The 18,931-nt window shown below is 41.8% G+C and overlaps 1 protein-coding gene across 1 annotated transcript; it reads left to right on the forward strand.

The window, feature by feature from the left end:
- The first annotated feature begins 25 nt into the window (after positions 1 to 25).
- On the forward strand, positions 26 to 17,029 carry CHP1 (calcineurin like EF-hand protein 1). Its single transcript, XM_005143930.3, has 7 exons — positions 26 to 294; positions 4,617 to 4,689; positions 10,171 to 10,251; positions 11,501 to 11,628; positions 12,576 to 12,637; positions 13,671 to 13,793; positions 15,088 to 17,029. The coding sequence occupies exons 1-7, from the start codon at positions 228 to 230 to the stop codon at positions 15,139 to 15,141; spliced, it is 588 nt and encodes a 195-aa protein (XP_005143987.1). The 5' UTR covers positions 26 to 227; the 3' UTR covers positions 15,142 to 17,029.
- The last annotated feature ends 1,902 nt before the right edge of the window (positions 17,030 to 18,931 follow it).

Genomic DNA, 18,931 nt, shown 5'->3' on the forward strand with positions numbered 1-18,931 from the left:
GGGCGGGGTGAGGCGGGCAGCGAGGGCCGGGCCGGGCCGGGCCCGGCTGGACGCGGCGGGCGGGGCGATAAGAGTCGGTGTGGGCTCCCCTTCCGCCTTAGTACGGCTGGGCGGTAGCGGCTGGGCCCGTGCTGGGGTGGCTGTGGTATCGCTGTCGCTGTTCGGCTGCGTAACTCTGCCCTCTGCGGAGCTCGGCCCTTCCCTTCCCCTGGGGCTCAGCGGCGGTGATGGGTTCCCGGGCGTCCACGCTGCTGCGAGACGAGGAGATCGAGGAGATCAAGAAAGAGACGGGCTGTGAGTGAGGGCCGGGAGGTGCGGGGGGGGCTGGGCACCTGGAGCTGTCTGTCCGCCCCGTCGCGGCTGCGCGCCGAGCCCTGCCCGGGGCGGTCGGCGCTCCGCGGTGGGGAAGGCGAGCGCAGCCGCTGCGTTCCCGGCTGGGCAGTGCCTGGTCCCAGCTGGCCCCGGGCTGGTGCTTGGCTGTTCCCTGCTACTGCCGGCGGGCATGGCTTGTAGGCCTGCGGGAACCTGGGAAGCGGCTCTTGGGTCGCCTGGTCGCCGCGCAGGAGCGGCCCTCGGGGTCTGACAGGAGGGCAGCTCCTCCGGTCTGCCTCTCGCTCGGGGTTGGCGGCGGCCGCTAGCTGTAAATACTACTACTGTCGTTTAGGGTGCTCCTTGACTGGGCTGGTCACGGCAGGGCCAACTGCGGAGACTGGTGTTGCTTGGCGCACTAGAATGCGAAAGTTGTTGTCACCCAGCCCACCGGGATCTGCGAGTCCCTTCGGGTCCTGGATGTGCTTGGAGCTGTAGGGGAGAGGGAGCCATCGCTGCGTGCTCGGCTTTTCAACGGCAGCGAGATCCGGGTGGGGAGGGAGAGAAGAGGTGCTCCTGGTGTTCGCAGTATTGCGTTCGGTCGGAGATGACTCCTTGGGGTTTTGGAGAGTTCTCAGTTTCTGGTGCTGGCGTTTCTCTCCAGCAGCTGCTTTTAGCACGAAAAGGCTCTCATGGTATAGTGCTTTTTTTTCCAGATGCTATTTGTTTCATAGGTTGTCCCGAAAGTTACCTTAAGGGTATTCAGAATGAATGCTGAGTGGCATTTAAAGCATAAAGGAGGTAACGCAACTTGTGAAAGTTGTGTGTACGTAACTAAAAGTGGTGAGAATCCCTGTGGGAGTCAGGAACTGGGAGAGCATGATTGGATCAGAACTGTGATTTATAGCTACTTTACCTTGTAGTTTCTGATCGAGTTGTTCTCAGTGAATATAAAGTACCTTAGAAAAACAGTGTTGTTAATTTGGCCGACAGAACGGTTGCCTGTCTGAGAGTATTAGCAAATACTGAATAATAAGTGGAGGGTGTCCTCCTAACTGGTTGGAGAGGGGAGGTCATAAATTATATGTATCATTCTGCTGTGTCCCTCCCCTCTCAGGTACATAAGGTCTTCCTTGATGAAACCTTTTTCCTGCTTATGCTTGTTGATCGGCTCTTGTTACATGAAAATACCTCCTTCAGTTTTCTTTCAAACAGAAATGGCATTATGTATTCCTTTTAGGTGGTAGTTTATCTGTGTCAGGAAAACAAGCGGCTACAGAAAAGGAGTGGAAGAAAATGAAGACAGTATTGGCTAACGTAATGGATAGCTGAGCGAGTTAACATAGCTTCCATGATCCTTTTTCCATCTGTCAAGGGAATCTTCTCCAGGAAGGCTGTGATAAACAAGTAGTAATATCCAAGTGTAATATCCAAGCTTATCCAGCAAGAACTTACTGGTTGGTGATTGTGGGTGTTTTTATTTTTCAGTCATAAAGGCAGAATCCCCTTATTTAGAAATATGTTTTAAGAACCAACCCCCACATCTGGAATGTTCTTTCAAAAGGCTTGTGCCAGTAGTTGATTCATTGTCAGTGGTGTTTCATTCCTAGATTTTTATTTGTATGGTACTTAAATAAATACCACTGAGATGGCTGTATAGGCATTCTAAGCAGTAAAACCACTCAGCTCTAGTTGGCCTCTTATGTCTTCAAAGTGGGGAGCTTAACATTGTGATGAGTTGGGCTTCAGCTTTGTGGCCTATATTTTGTACTGCTCAATTTTGTAAGTCATATCACTTTGTTAATCAAGCATTGCTAACTTGAGTCATGCTTATTGTCTCTGACTTTATCAAATACGTATTTCTTTTCCCCCCAACCTGTAATTAGAGGTTAAGAATGTGATTTTTCTCTGCCTTTTATACTTCTCTAGGTAGATGGAAAATTCCACCAAGCTCTTAGCACTGTCATACACTTCACATGGGTGTAAATATTTATGCAAGGTACAAGGTAGGGGGAAAACCCCAGGATGCTGTTTTATCTGGAGCAAAGTTCATGAGGAGAATGCCAAGTTAGTGTTACTGACTGGAATATCCAGTGGTTTGTTAGAAACTTGATGCTGATGATATATTACCTACTAAAGAGTTTGAGAAAGGAGCCTCTTAGATATGAAACAAACTGGCAGTACATGTCCATCCTGAACCCATGTTGTTCCTAAGGGTTCTTTTTTTTTTGCCTCCTTACTGTGAAACATGACTCTTATCAGTTCATCTGGAGTAAGTATGAAGTACTGAATAGAACACATAACCAATTTGGTTGAGTAGAAGGGACCTTGGTGGGGTAGCAGTACAGGTAAAACCATGTTTCAGTTATCTTTCAGCCTTAACCTTTGATTTTTAAGGAGCTGTCATAAATTGCAGATTGTTTTTTTTTCTTCCAATGGTCGTCAGGGAATGACAAAGTCTTTATTTTGTATGAGAAGGCTCTGAAAAGTGTCTAGTGATGCAGCTTTCATGAGAGATGAGAGCCAGAAAGGAAACCGTGGAAGTATACAGTGGGGGACCTAAATCATCTTTCTTTCTTTATAGTGATGATGTGCTTTTTGTCTAGTATGAGATAAACAAAAGCATTTCTTCTGTCAAGAGTTACATACTATTTATCACATACAAGCTGTTATGGAGGTGTTACAGAAATGGAGTTGCTGACATTAGTTTGGAAATGGTACCTAAGTAGTATCACCCTCTCTGTTTCCAGGAAGAAGTCGGGAGCATAGTTCTTCTTACTCCAGGCTATTCTGTTTTCACCATCCCTTGTTGTTATGGCATATCATATCTAAAATACTTAATCAGAAATGTGGAAGTCTTTAAAATACTGGTACCTGCTATTTAGTGTGTTTCTTAACTTGAAATTGTGAAGTGTTGGTGAGGTGGAACTGATCAAATTGCCCAACCTTGTGCAAAGAATGAAAGTTGCAGAGGAGACAAGGGAAAAAGAAAAAAAAGCCCTACACAGTTGCTGGCAGGTCATCCTAAGGGAGGGAACAGTTGAACCTAAATAAATAGGCTGGAAAAAGAACAAACCTGGGGAAAAAAAGAGAACCTAATAAAATGCCTCAGTTGTCACAGATCAGACGACTACTGTGCAACCTGTTCCCATAAAAATTTTACCAAGCAATTTTACCAAGTATTGTACATGTTCTGGTGAAGGCTTTTAGAACAATTGATTCTGAAAATGGCACAAGGTCCTAGTTTAACATTGTAGAAAAATAACATCTTTACTGAGTAAACATTAACATACAATTCAATCTTATTATTTATTAACTTCATCCAAAGAGGCTCTGAAAAGCCAATATCTTCTGTAGGGCATTCTTTCAAGTGTTAAAGGAATTGATGTTCTAGATAGGTTTAACCTGTTCTCATCATGGATTGATCTAATGATCTAGATATCTTGTATCTTGGGTTGTCTAATATCTTGGTAATATTGACAGCATTATGCTAAATTTAATACTGGCTTTGAAATTTGTGTTCAAATTGCAAACTTAGGTCAGCAATAACTTTATGCTTTCTTTGTGTCCTAACTCCTTCCCAAACTTCTTTAGAAATAGGCTTTTAATTTTTAACTCTAAGTCCTAGAAGCTTAGAAATTACTTTAGTGAACCCCCAAATGAGCAAACTGCTTAGATTCAGGCAGTTCAGTCAAGGAGGAAGAGTGATCATAGAATCAGGTGTACAGTCTCTCTGATCACTCACTAGATGCAGGGAAACTGAGTACTTTTCATCTTTAGATGGAAAAAGACAACAGGAGTAGAGATAAGTGAGAGAAGGAAAGATACTATAGCAGAGGCCTGCAGTGTCATGAATGATGTAGAGTTCATCAGTGGTGGCTGTGTCCGTATTATTTCTAGCACTAGAAGAATTAAGGGAAACAGAGTGGTATTGTGACTCAAACACCTTTTCTTTTTGTAATCAGTAATTACTATTACTGACTCAGATAACCAAGGGATGTTGGAGACCAAAAATACGAATGGGTAGAAGGCAAAGTTAGACAAATTTTTTTTGGCTTATTTGTGGATTTTTGAATACTAAGATGCAATTTACAGCTCAGAAAGTCACTACTCTGCTGATAGCAGTGTGTTTCCAATAGAACTTGTTTTGTGCGATCTGTTTTTGAATGCAACTTCTGGCAACAGATTCCTCAATCAGATCTCATTACAATCCGTGGCTCAGTGTAATGAGATCTGATTGAGGAATCGTTCTGATGAGGAATCATTGCCATGCTAATTTGTATTTCTTTTTTTTTTTTCTCCTTCAGTCTCCCACAGTCAAATCACGCGCTTGTACAGTCGCTTCACCAGCCTTGACAAAGGAGAAAATGGCACTCTTAGGTGGGTATCTACTAATTCAGCTGTCCTTGCACTGACGTATTACATATCTGTAATGGTGGCTTTGCCATTGCAGGATGCCTGCATGTTTTCCTCATAGAGTGAATCAGCGAGGCTATTATAACAGATTCTTTCATACCGACTGTCTGTGTGGATGTTCACATTTGTTCTCTTTTATGAAAGATCAAGAGAAATCTGATTGTTGAACTTAGGTGCTCTTAAATACCAATTGTCTTTGCTGTAGTGCTGAAAGTTTGTAGCAGCTAATACAAGAAAGGTCAGATTTGGTATTCAAGGAATTACAACAAATGTTCAGAAATGTTAAACCACATTTTAGATTGTTATTTCTTACCTTTCCTTATATGTTGCTTCTAATAATTATTACAAGAATGATTCCACTATGTCGTCTTCATCCTGGCTTTCATATAAAAAGATCATTTATATTTTTGGGAGCATGGGCTCTTAAATTGTTTCAGATACCCAGTGTCCTTTAACACTGCTTTGATCTGCAAGCCATTTACTGTTGTTAACTTTACACCTCTTGTTAAACGCCCATGTCTATTAATATGCTCAAAAATAAAAAGAGCTGGAGCTGGGACTGAGTCACTGTGAATAAGCAAATAGATGCTTTATTCTTTAAAATAGTAGTGCAGGATATTCCAAGGCCTTTGAAGTATTTGTCTTCTGTGTACAATTTGAAAACTACACAAGTGAACTGGTTTCTTACAGCTTAATTAATTAAATAAAGATGAGGCTTAAACTTTTTCTGCAAAACATTTTTCACTTCGGACTGACTACTGGAAAGAATATTCTAATGGGATGATTGCCAGCTAAAATACATCTCTACCTCTGGTTTTTGTTCTCTAGCCTTTCCCACTCTGGTTGTTGTACTCTGTGTTGATATTGCCTTGCTCTTTATTTAATGAACTAGTTATGAATCCTGATTGTATTAAATTGCTTACTAGTCTTCTCTTGTGATGTTGCCTATGGATTGCGTAGTACTACGGAAGCATGAGAAATTAGAGCTGTCAGTGATTGCACCAGGGAGCGATTTTGCAACCAAGATAGCTGTTCTAAGACCATACTGCCTCTGAAAGTCTGTTGCTTTTCCATGTTGATGGTGGTATTCAAGGCTTATCTTTGGAAACTAACCTACAGCATAGAAAACTTGCCAAAACTACTGCAGAACCAGTGCACAGCAAAGCTGGAGAGAACACAGGAGAGAGTAGGAAGGCAAAAGGGACTTTGTAGCATAGTATAAGAGGTCTGGCTGGAATAGAGTTAATTTCTTTCATAGCAACTCTACTCCAGTCTAAACCAGTAAACAGATTCAGGGGTTGCCTGGGGTTTTGAATGTGATTGTAGGATGCAATATAAACCTATAAAATCTAGACTTGTGTGTAAAGCGACAATCACCGCTTAGCAACTGAAGGTGACAAATTGTAAGATACACTGGTTTTGGCAGGACTACTGACTTACTGTAATTTCCTTTCCTGAAGGAAACACGCAGCTCCTTCTGGTGCCACAAATTGCTAACTTCTCAGTTAACATTTAAGTAACTGGTTGTGGAATTGTGCTGTAAACAGGACTACTGAGTATTTCTGGTTAAAAATACTCTCTCTCCCCTTTTGGCTTGTGTAGTGCTTTTAAAGTATGTTTAAGCTGACTGGCTCCAGTGACTGGGACTGTGGCTGTACTGTAAATGTCTGGGCTGCATAGCTGAAGGGATGACAGAATCGATTGTGGGTGTGGAAACAATTGGGGTGGGATGGGCAGGAACTCCTTAAGCCCACTCTGTCACCAAAGCCAATGTATCATGGAAACTAGCTAATGGCTAATTGGCAATTGTGACATACAGATCAGCTGACGATACTGTAGGTGAGGTTAATACTATTTATGTCTCACTATTATATTACTTGAAAAAGAGCACTAACAGCCTCTTCAAACTTTGTATGTGAGTTTAGTCTTCACTCATGATAGCTACCACACTAGTCTAGTACAGTTTGAACCTAGCACACATTCTTTCTCAACTCTTGTCTCCAACTTTAAACTCACCTATTGAGCCCATAAAGTTTGTGTAAATGTCAAAGTGATTGTACTCGGTTTATGTAAGAGGAGTAATTAAATATGCTGTGAATGTCTGTTGCACAATGCTTAGTTTTGTAGTGTTATGGATGAGAAGCTGGACTTCTGTTGTTGATAAATCACGTGGTACTTGGGAAAGGAAATAAAGTTTGTTTGGAAAATCCCAGTAACTGTGCAAATTGTGATCCCTTAACTTGCAGTCTTGGCCTCCAAGCATAGCCTGTTCCCAAACATGCCTGACAGTGGCATTCAAGTTTTGAAACCTGTCCCAGCACCCACAATATGTGGAAACCATTGAGTTTAAGTAATGGAAAACTACTTCCTGAAAAAAACAATGAGGGCAGAGTAAGAACTATAGCTTGGAAGATTGTAAGTGTTGGTTTCTGAAATACTGATCAAAGAGAACTCGCTACTGTGAAGCAAGTGAGATGGAGTTACCACTTGCTTACTAGCACCAAACAGTTTGGAAGGCATGTCTTCTGTTTGTTTCCTGTGAGCAAGAACTGTTTCCTTAGGGATGACTTACACCTTTGACTTAGAAATCAGACATGACAGCAGTCACTCATGTGACTGATCAGGAAAAGAAGTGGTACATAGTTCCTTATGGTGTGAAGTAAATCTGTAAATGTGTACCACTGTTCTGAAGAAGGGGTTTAGATCATAAAATGTCAGGGTACAGGAGTTGTGTGTACTTCCATTCCTTTCCTCTAGCACTTCTGTTTTGCAGATGGTTTGTTTTCTTTCCATTGCTTTACTTTCCCTTAGCTCTAGGTAGCCCTACCCTTCTCATCCCTTTTGAGGGAACAGTACTCTGCTACTATTTAGAAGTAAAAAGGATGAACAACCAGAAATACTGGAAGAAGAGTCTAGTAGGTCTCTTGCAGCCTTTGGGGTAAGGCAGAGCCACCTTTACAGTAGGGATCTGTGTGCTTTGAAGGATATATTCATGCTTAGAAATACTTGCCTGTCTTAGAATGTACAAATTCCTTACTGCAAAGTATGGAATAATAATAAGTATGCGAAGTCTAAATATGAATGCACTGACATATATATGTTAAGTGGTTTGCCTGCGTAATGATAGCATGTAGTTAAAGTTTGCTCTGCATGTTACATTTAGGCAAGGATTTAATAGAAGCCAGATTCCTGGAAAGGTATTTTAGAAGAGCCTTGTTGCTATGGCACGTGAACACAGAAGAAATAGAGGGCATCTCATTTCCTGTAAGCTCCAGCCTCAGCCAGGTGAAGTCAGTCCCTAATGACTGTAGGAATCCTTAGTTTATAAAGTGCAGAATAGCTTGCCTCATGCATTCATTTACTTTTATGGCTGTTACAGCTATTCCAATTACAACACTTGCTCAGTAATGTGCTCTTAATAAGCAAAAATGGTCTACTGCAATCCTGATAATGACAAGACAAATAGATTTGAAACCTGGGGAATTGGTTGTGGTTAATTGTTAATCTCCTGTTCGAAAGCAGAATAACCGGAGGCTGGAATGCCAAGTGTAAACTGAGGCTGTATGTCAAAAAGTAGTGATATGCAAATAAAAAATTCTGAAGCATTAAGATTTTGCTTTAAATGACAGAGAAGGCAGCTGCTGCTTTTAGCTTGTAAATGTTAGCATTGATGCTGAGCTCCTGTTGGTAAAATATTGTTACTAGGACACAGGCTTTCCACATCACTGCATCTTCTGCCTAAATGGCTAATGCATACTTTGCCTTTCAGCTATAGCTTAAAATGCAGCAGTCCTGAAGGGGCTGGTAACAAGTTGATCATGTTCTACAGATGGTAACTTTGCCTATTACAAATAATTCAAACCTGATCAGAGCAGAAGTTTGCTGGAATAGCATAAAGGCAGTCAGGTCACTCTGTTAGAGGTCAAACAGTTTACCCATGTTGCAACAGATTTATCGTAATTGGGACTCTTGGCAGCACTGTGGTGTGACTGGGTGCAAGGTGTGCTTTAGAATGCATTTAAAACTAGAACATCTTGCTTCTTTGCCTTTCCCAGCCCAGACTAGTAATCAGGTTTGCCAATTCCTTTTTTTTCCCGTGTTTTAAGATGACAGTGTTACAAAAGGCCAGTATACTTAAAGTAATAGCAAAGCCCATTTGTGTTCACTTTGCCAGTTTTTTGGTGTCATGACATCATGAATCAAACGTTGTTGGCAATTAATTCATTTTCAAAAGTAGCAGCCATTTAGTAACTAAGTTTGAGACTTTGACCCAAACTTCAAAACCAGCAGGATTGTATTTGACTTGAAGGCAACTGCTGATATTTCAGGAGATTGAGCAGGAAATGGCCAAGTTATGCATCCAGACAGAATTGTTTGGGTTTTTTTCACAGGCTCACCCCATTGCTGTTACGTTTGCAATTAAAAATATAAAATATGGAGTACATCTTGTACTGACTGAAAAATTGGTGCACTCAGTCATGGAAAAGACAAAGGGAAAGGGACAGACCTTGTTGTAGTTGACCACACTATTCACACTTGGTGCATCCGTTTTGGTCACACCAAGGTTGTCTCACTTTCCTGCCAGTGACATTCTATTAGGTAGAAAGAAAAGAAAAATTAGTGCAGTTCTAGGAATAGAATGATCCCTGTGTTCATGTCAGAGTGATCTAAAATGTGTTGACATCAATACAGCTCATGACAACATCCAGATCAGAAAAAGCTATAAGAATGTAAGCATAGCTGTGCTTATACTGTACTGTCTACATACAATTATGAGCAGAGAAGGGAATGGCTGGCAAAATTATTGAGTGTTTGCAATGTACTGGTGAAGTTACATCTGGTGTACAGGCCCCTGTCGAAGTCTAAATATTGTACTTTAAAATAGGAGTGCTGCTTGGTTTAACCTAAAATCTGAAATTTGGCACTTATAATAAGGTATAAAGTTGTGCATAAATAAGAATTTCTGTTAGAATATGCAAACCACCTGTGGTATGTTTGGAGAAGTATGGTATTGTCCCAGGCTCTGGACTAGGGTAGTCTGCACAATGCAAACTCAAATGAATCTGTACCAAAATAATTATGAATATATATATATTATTTTCATTTTGAAGCCGTATTTTCCTTCAAAGCCATTTCAGAAGCTTGCTTTAAATTGCAGACTAGTTGGCATCTTGCAGGAAGGTTTCTAGCACAAATAACATCTGAGAAGCACTGTTAATGTGGTAAATGAGCACTGGTGGTCTGTAATGTAATACAGCCGTGACATTGTCTTTTGTGCCATTAGTTGTAGAGAAAATGTGATTTAAAGAGTTACACCTTAAAACCCAAGTGTCTGGCTGTGATGATAGAGCCCAGTGGATGTTTTACTATGAATTCTCTTCAAGGAACTTTTTCTCCTCTGACTTCAACTTAATGAAGTCATCTTGTGTTTCTTGCTTTACTCAGCCGGGAAGACTTCCAGCGGATTCCAGAGCTTGCCATCAATCCACTGGGAGACAGAATTATCAATGCCTTCTTTCCAGAAGGGTGAGTTCCAACAGAACAGGCACAAAATGTGTAGTTCATCAGAAGTTCCAATGGGACTGAAATGCTGATAATTAAAGCACAGATTTTTGGATTTACTAATAATTGAACACCTCAAACTTGTCATGAGATGTGTGTGGGTACATTGTTTCCTCAGCATGTTTGTATTCTGTGATGCGGAACACCAACCTTACAAGTCTTCTGTGTGCTTTGTTAGATGATGAACTCGGGCTTCATGTCAGTTTTCTGCTCTTGCTGTGCTGCAGAACACTTAGAAAGCAACTAAAGGGCATGTATTTACTCTGGTTCTTAAAGCAGACTTATAGCAATGCTATTTTATGCTAAGTAATATTGCAATTACTATTCAGTTTCATTTTTCACCTTTTATCCTCTAAGTATACCTTTGTTATTAGATCAGCTTTTTTGTTTTCAGTTTTTGATAACATTTAAGGCTTAGCTTATGGCACTTCTAACACAAATCCAAAGAGATTATCAAATTTGCAGTACTCTCTCTATTTTACCTCTCTAGATTGTTCTATGCAATCTGCTTCTGTTCTTGAACACATTTTTCATTACTGATTCACAAAGATTGGAGTGACTAATCAAGTCATAATATAAGCTAATACCAGACAGACTTTCCTGAATAAAAAGCAGGAGTCATGGAAAGTAGTTTAATAGCTGGTTCCCACAGTGTTAGAGAAGAGAGCTGTTTGTTAGAGCAGTGAGCAATGGCTACCCCACAGACATGAGCCAAGTGTGACAATAAAGCTGGCAGGGGCAATGTACTTAATAACAAAGGGCATGGCACCTGAACAAGAAAAGCAAAGCAGCTCCAGTGACTTGTCAGGTCAGCCAACAGTCCAGTGGTTGCCAGACAAGTTGACAGGTCAACCCAGAGAACAGGGATTCAGATCAGCAAGATATACTGCCAGACTCAGACACAGCTGCAGGATAGCTCAGGCAAGGGCCAAAGGTGAGGGCTTGAGCTTAAATAGAGCTTGCAGGCAGGGACTGGGGAGTCCTGAACAAGACTTCTCACAGCTTCTTTTTTTTTATACATCATACTTCATAACAGCATAATCCCAGGTTGGAACTGCACTGTATCAGAGCTGGGTTTGAGCATAGGCAGCCAAATGCTGGGGGGTGGGAGTAGAAGATTCTGCATGGTCTTGATGTTTTAGACATTCATACTTCTGAAATACAGAACCCATGTAAGCTATGCTAAAACTGACCTGCTATAATGCTTATGCAGAGAGGACCAGGTGAATTTCCGTGGATTCATGAGGACACTAGCTCACTTTCGACCCATAGAAGATAATGAAAAGAGCAAAGACCAGAATGGACCAGAACCACTGAACAGCCGAAGTAACAAGCTCCACTGTAAGAAATGTGAACCTTCCTATAGGAGCAATTATTTTTCCTGTTTTCTGCAAAGGGAGTAAAGGGGTTTGGGGTCTTCTGTACAGCACTTTGCTGTAGAAGGATATAGAATCATACAGTAGTGAAGGTTGGAAAGGACCCTAAGATCATTTAGTACCAATCCCCCTCCCATGAGCAGGGACACCTCACACTAAACCATGTCACCAAAGGCTCTGTCCAACCTGGTCTTGAACACAGCCAGGGATGGAGCATTCACAACTTCCCTGGGCAACCCATTCCAGTGCCTCATCAGCAAAGAACTTCCTTATATCCAGTCTAAACTTACCCTTTTTAAGTTTTAACATGATTAAATTGCTTGCATGCAAAGTTATTTGAGATTTAGAAGCACCATCCCTGAAGTGAATGGTCTTTTCTGCCATTTTCTCCAGTCTTCCCTATAATACAAGGCTTTTTCCTTACCTTCAGCTGAGTACTTTCTTTAGTGTTTGGATGACTGCCTACAGTATATGAGTAGACTGCTCTTGCTCACTAATCAAAGTTGGCAACAGTCCTCAGAGCACTTAAAATTTGTCTTATGCAGAATGCAGTCAAAGAGAATTAATGGTAATGTATAAGTGGTTGGCTCTAAGGTTAAAGTACTGAAAAGTATCAGTGGTAATTATACTTCCATGACTTGGGGCTTTGAAGAAATACCTCTGCAAGCAGAGTGCTTCTGAAAGTACTCTTACTGACCACTTCACTAAGATTTTTCACTTCTTGGCAATAATTTTATTTCTGAATGTAGTAATAACACTTTTATGGAACTGAAAAGGAATTTTTATGGGGAATTGAAATTCTAAGCTAATTGTCTTAAAATAACTTAGGAGTACTTATATATATAGATATATATTGTTACAAGAAAAATAATAGCACTTGAATTAAACTGCTCATTCTTTTCTTCCCTGTAGTTGCTTTTCGGTTATATGATCTAGATAAAGATGACAAGATTTCCAGGGATGAGCTTCTTCAGGTAAATAGCACAGGGCTGCTTTGAATGACTCCATCCTGACCTTCTGTATGACTACCCACTCCATTCTAAATGGATGTGGAGTTACAACAGTCTTCTCAAAAGAACTCCTGAACAAATTTGGTGACTAAAGTCTCATACTGTATCTAAAGTGTTAAACCAGAGATAAGCAATTAATCTCATTTGGTAGCCTAGGCTGTTCTTTCAGACTGGGAATGTTAGACTCACATTTAAACCAGAGTGTTAGGCTAAGCAGATCCTATTGGAAATGATACCTAAATATCCAGCAAATACACTAAGCCCCTTAAGAGCTACCTTCTAACAGGACTTCACAGGGATAGTCACTGAGGTGGATTAGGTTGTTTCGCTCATCCTCTGTGCATCCTCTCAAGAGAATAAAACTTCTTGAAATTGCAGCAAAGGTAATCAAAGTTCATCAGTGCTGCATATATACATGAAACTAGGCTTGAGCTAGGAGTAATTACATGCTACTAATCCTGGGAAGTAGACATGGCAATTTGTGGTTCTCGCTGTAGGACAAGGATTTTCTTTTGACTGAAATTGCCCTCTGTCTGCACAGGAAATACTAATTGTAGAGAGTAACAGCAGTTGTCGTTGGATACTTAAAAGCTTCCTGTAGGCAAGTATCTCAAACAGCAGATACTTGATTAGATGTTGGTATGTTTTGTGGAGAAAAATATGGGCAAAAACATTGGAACAAAACATCCGCATTCCTGGTTCCAAAAGCTTTCTTGTACTCTGCCTCTTCCTGCTGTCTAGTGAAAAGGCAGGATTCTTTGTCGAAGGTGGCTACAAAAGGAAACTCTTTCCTGAAAGCAGTGATGTACAAATGACAAATAGAATTCTAGCTAGAAATTACTTCCATGAAAATCTTCCAGGGCTGTTCTTTTAGGTTGTTACTTTGACAGTGTACACAAGAGAAGCAGCACTAAGAACACTTCTGTTCCTATATCAATAGTGGTTATTTTATTTGCATTAAAATAAATAGTAATCTGGGGACTTCTGTATGTTTCAGGTATTACGGATGATGGTTGGTGTAAATATTTCAGATGAGCAGCTGGGCAGCATTGCTGACAGGACAATCCAGGAAGCTGATCAAGATGGAGATAGTGCCATCTCCTTTGCAGAGTTTGTAAAGGTTGGTAAACTACGTTGTTAATGACTAAAGGAAACTGCTCAGTAATGGGCAAGTTATTCAGACTTAAACACAAATGGAAATTGTGAGGAAGTTATTCAAATAGTCCTGCCTGAATTTGGGCAAAGCAAGCTTTCTGCTAGCTCTTCCCATCTTCATCAGGACCCTTTTTTTTTTCCCCTTTATATTGTCAGGATACTAATGATTAGTCCATATGTTTCTTCATGCTCTTACGTGAAGTAACATATGCCATAGCTCTTGCAAGCTGTGGCACTGAATACACTGCAGAATTCTCACTTTTTGCAACCACTCTTTCTACAGAAGTAGCCTGACTAGCATAGTTACAACACAGTTGTTCTGCTCTACTTGTGCTCATCAATTTTCACTTGTAGATTTTTATCTGTTAGCAAAACAACTAATATTAGCATACAGGTTCCTAGCTCTAGTCCTTTGAATTACATCTTTTGTTAGTCAGAAGTAGGTAATAGTAAGGAGCCATTATATAGTCAGTGGAGAAAGCTGTCCTATAGCAGAACAATTTCAACTACCTAGTGGGATGGCATTGACAAGAGGAAGCAGACTTATCTTGGAGGTGGACAAGAGGCAACAGAAACAAGTTGCAACATAGGAAATTTTGGGTAGCTATGAGGAAGACATTACCAAGAGGATGATCATAGCTTCTGAAGATGTAGACCCTCCATCCTGGAGAAACTTAACTGAACAAGGCCCAAAGCAGCCTGATCTAGCTGGTTCTGCTTTATGTAAGAGTTGATGGAGTTGGATTAAAAAACCTCTAATCTTGGAACAGTGAAGTCTAATGCCTGAAACAGCCTGGAGCAGGCTGTCTTTGTACCTCAGTGTTAATAGCAATTCAGTGAATGATGTTGTCAGCTCAGTTTTACAAATTATCTGTGTTAATGATGCTGTGCTCTTGATTTTAGCTCTTCATTGACTGCTCGTGCCCCTTCCTCTGCTCCATTCTTCCTTCTGTTTCCTGCCTGTGCATTCCCACACAATCTAATTTTGGGAATCCAAGCCTGTCTGGGCTTTTGGCAGACTGAAACTGCATTAGTTACATGTTGGTTGACAGCCTTTGTCCAACTTTAATGGCTGAAGTTTCTTTCCTGGGAATGACCTTAGTCCAGAATGAAAAACAGCAGTCTGTAGATGAAAGACTAGCATGCCAAATCGAAGACATACCATGTTCCTGCCCACTTCCTCTACACTATGGTAAAAAACCTTGTAGGAGAGAAGTATGTACCGTAACTTAAGTAGCTGTTTCTGAATTTTATTGCAGGTTTTGGAGAAAGTGGATGTAGAGCAGAAAATGAGCATTCGATTTCTTCACTGATGGATGGAGAGCCTGTTCCTTTCTACCCCTACTATATAATAAGTAGAACTTCATTTTCTCCTTAGCACCTTCACCCAGAGCGTTGCTACTGGTGCATACACACTACATCTCCAACCCCTCCCTGATTTGTTCTACCAATGTGAACATTCCCTGTGCATCAGGAACAAAGGGAAATGGCTGCCATGCAACTTGGAAAGGAGCATTTTTTTAAATATTTTCCTTCCATTTTTAATCCTTTCTCCCTTGCCTCCTCCTGCACTACTGTTTCAGCAAAAATGCCTCTCCTTATGTACTGCTGTTTAATCTACAAACTGATTCTTCTGAGCTCTGAATCAGAATGGAAAATGGGAACATGCCACAGAAATGCCCTCTGAAATGTTTTGGAGACAAGCATCTACTCAAATCCTAGGTGCAATGATAACAATTCACTTTTTGCTTCCAGTAGCAATACCACATTACAACTGCTTTTCCTGCCCCCACCACCACTTTCCCGTTTGGCTCTTTACATGCAGATTTGTTTCTTCCAAGTCTGCCTTTTACTTGAGGACTTCTCAATTTCTATGGCTTCATTGTACAGCTAGCATTGAATGCATGATGATAGCCTAGAGTACTTTAAAGTGCTGTGAATAGATTTTATTCTTTGTAGGATGAATTCACAGGGACAATAGGAGAATCTGTAGCAGAGACAGGCTGTGATGTCCTCAAAAAGACTAGGAATTCTGCACTAAGTTGCTTAAATTGTTCCAGTAGCATATGCAGAAACGTGGTTTTGTCCTTGACAGCCACTGGACCATGAAGTACCCTCTCCAGGTTACTTTGTTCTAGAATCCCTCCTCCCATCAGGGTTGTTTTGCCTCTGGAAGTGCAAACTTGTTTACCAGTGTACATAATGCAAGAAAACCAGTCATGCCAAAATCTGGATTTGTAGTTCTGTCATTGCCCCTGGAAATGGTGTGAACTGGGTTGTTTTTTTGTTTGATTTTGGTTGTTTTTTTTTTTTCTTTTAATCATAGTGGCCTATAAATAATTATTTACATTTTCCAATACGGAAGTCCTGGTGTGTTAAGATTTGTGTTGAGGTTAGAGGCTATATTTATGAAAGCTCTGGCTTTCGTAAGTAATTAATAGGTTCTTTCCCAAATTATATGTTCTTTCCAAAATTATATTCTTATCCCAAATATTTTAGGATATATTTCTGCACAAATCTCTTAGCAAGTGTAAGATAATTTAATACTGATAATGTAGTGCTAAAAGTTCAAGTGGTGAAGATCATTGAAGATTCAATAGTACCATAATTTTCTGTGGCTATATTGGCAAATCATCTTATCCAGTTCAGCTGAAGCATCCTACAGTCTAGGAGATCCTTCCAATAAAACCAAAAAACCCAGGAGCTTCTTTGTTGAAGAATTGGTGTTATAACTGCTTCTCTATGTCATGTGTTAACATTTCTATAAATACTTACCAGTCTCCAACTACTCTCAAATGTGCATTTCCTTTTTTCTTGTTCCTTTAATCATCACTTGTGTTAAAGAATAACATGCAAGTGTCTGAAGGGTTTTTGATTTAAGGGATGGAAAAGTGGAATGTTGCACTTCATTGTTTTGCAGAGTGCAACACAATTCCAGGGAAAAAAATGTAAATTAAAAACTTCTACTCTGTATGAGAGAGGAACATTATAGTTTTATAACAGTGTCATGTAAAATAGGAATTAACAATGTGAAAAGACTGAAAAGTTAAAAGTGTTTTTAGGCTTTGTGATTTGCTTAACAATAGGTGTTGCTCTCTTCTGGCTATATAGTTGTAACCTACAGTTGTGCCTTATTGTCCCACTGAGACTGGAAACTGTATTTATCAATCCATAAATAAACCTTCCACTGTATAAACCCTATCCCCCCCTCCTGCAAATTCCTATCCTTTAATTATTAGATAAGTTAAATATCAGTAGAGTGGTGCTAGTAAGTCTTACAAATCAGTTTCTTATCAATGAGCTTATTTTCAGAGTACCAATGATCCTTTGGCTGGCTGGTAGAGTGGAGGAAACTAGTGCAAATCATGAGCCCCAGAAGAGAGGGCATGCACCCATACTACTGCACTGTGGATCATGTAACAATGGGAGCTTTACACCTCTCCATGGTTCCAAACTAGGCTTTCTTTTTTCCCTTCTCCACAGTGTTGTAACATTGTTCTAATTGAAGGGTGTATAATACCAATGGGAGTGATGTCTGTCCTTACAAGTCCATATCTTAGACATCAGGTATTCTTGCTAATGTGCTTTAGGGTGAACACAAATACTCTGAGTTTCAGAGTCGAGATCTTCAATTTGTTAAAGTTGTTCAAAACTAAGCTAAACATAAAGTTTCCACAACAGTCGTGCTTTGTTTGTAGAAATTAAGTCTGCTTAGGGTAAAGGTCACCTGTGAAGCTTGAAGTCTGGAAGAGGAGTAAGATTATCCTTATGGATAAGTGTGGCATGAGGTCTGTGCAAAACAAAATACTGTATTCAGTACAGCATTTGACTCATGAAAAACAGGACTAAAAATAATGTTAGTTTCCATAATGCTACAATGGAAAATTACTTTCAAAGTCTGCTTTCAGTTCTTTTCATTGCCAGCATAGGTTGGACAGAGCCTTGGGTGACATAGCCAAGGTTGAGGTGCCTGTGCCCATGGCAGGGGGACTGGAATGAGATGATCTTAAGGTCCTTTCCAACTCAAAACTATTCTGTGCTGCTGGAAGTCTGTATGTGGCTATAATACTTAAATTGGGAGCAGTGTTTCATTTTAAGCTGCCAGTCTGAACTGAAACCCTACTTAGTAGCAAAGTGCACATTAAACGGATTAAGATTTCAACTGAAAGGGCTTGTAGTAGCTGTCTGTGATGAATCACGGGTAGACGGGGGTGTTTCTCCAGAGTTTTCTGAATGGGTAAGTACTCCACGCGGTTCAACGCAGCCACCCTTCAGCTTGAAGTGTAAAATTACCGCTGCTGAACGGGAAAAGAACAATAGTTTCTGCCGCTGACACAGACCCTGGCGCTGTGAATGCAGGTTGTCATTCACACAGCCGCGGGTGGCGGCCTGGGGCACATTGCTGCGCAGTGAAATGGAGGACGGGCGAGCGGGCCGTGCCTGCGGCCAGCATCGCAGGGGCTGTCCTGGACACGCTCCCCTTGCCTCGAGTGCCGGCCGGCAGCGTGGGCAAGTGGGTGCTGGCGGAGCTACCAGAGTGGGTCCCCCGCAGCACCTTCCCCCTCCTGCCTGTGGGGCCGGACCAGGGACCCTCACCCGTGAGCGGCTCCTTTAAATCCGCCTGGAGGTCACCGCAGGCCTCGCCCGGACCGGCCCTGCTCGCGCGGCTCGAGCCAATCCTTTTCCAGGTGTGTTCCCTCCCCGGGGCCAATCAGAAAGGAGAGCCTTGGAGGCGGGCGGCCAGCCTTCGTGATGGACGGCTCTGGTGGCCAATCACTGCCCAAACCGGACGGCTGAGGCAGACGTGCAGCACCCAATAGGCTTGCGGCTGAGTAGGCGGGCCCGGCGTCGCCGGGCGCTGCGAGCCCCCCGCCGGGTGGCCGCGGTGAGGAGGGGAAGATGGCGGAGTGAGAGGCAGAGGCGAGGAGGCCGGGGCCGGCTGCGGCCCCGCGGCCTGGGCCGCGCTCAGGTGAGTGCGGCGGGGAGCAACGGAGACCTCCGGCTCGGAGCCGCACCCAGCCCGGTGCCTGGTGCCCCGCTCCCTGATTGGGCTGGGGCCGGGTGCCTGCGCGCCCGCCTTCCCGTCCTGCTCCGTGATTGGGC

The sequence above is a fragment of the Melopsittacus undulatus genome, chromosome 4, assembly GCF_012275295.1.
Source record: "Melopsittacus undulatus isolate bMelUnd1 chromosome 4, bMelUnd1.mat.Z, whole genome shotgun sequence".
NCBI lineage: Eukaryota > Metazoa > Chordata > Aves > Psittaciformes > Psittaculidae > Melopsittacus > Melopsittacus undulatus.

What these genes read in the sequence shown, in the direction of transcription:
- CHP1 (XM_005143930.3), top strand. Translation starts at nt 228, where the DNA reads ATGGGTTCCCGGGCGTCCACGCTGCTGCGAGACGAGGAGATCGAGGAG. An exon ending in AATGCCTTCTTTCCAGAAGG is followed by an intron (nt 10,252 to 11,500) that starts GTGAGTTCCAAC and finishes ATGCTTATGCAG; the next exon opens with AGAGGACCAGGTGAATTTCC. An exon ending in CCAGGGATGAGCTTCTTCAG is followed by an intron (nt 12,638 to 13,670) that starts GTAAATAGCACA and finishes TGTATGTTTCAG; the next exon opens with GTATTACGGATGATGGTTGG.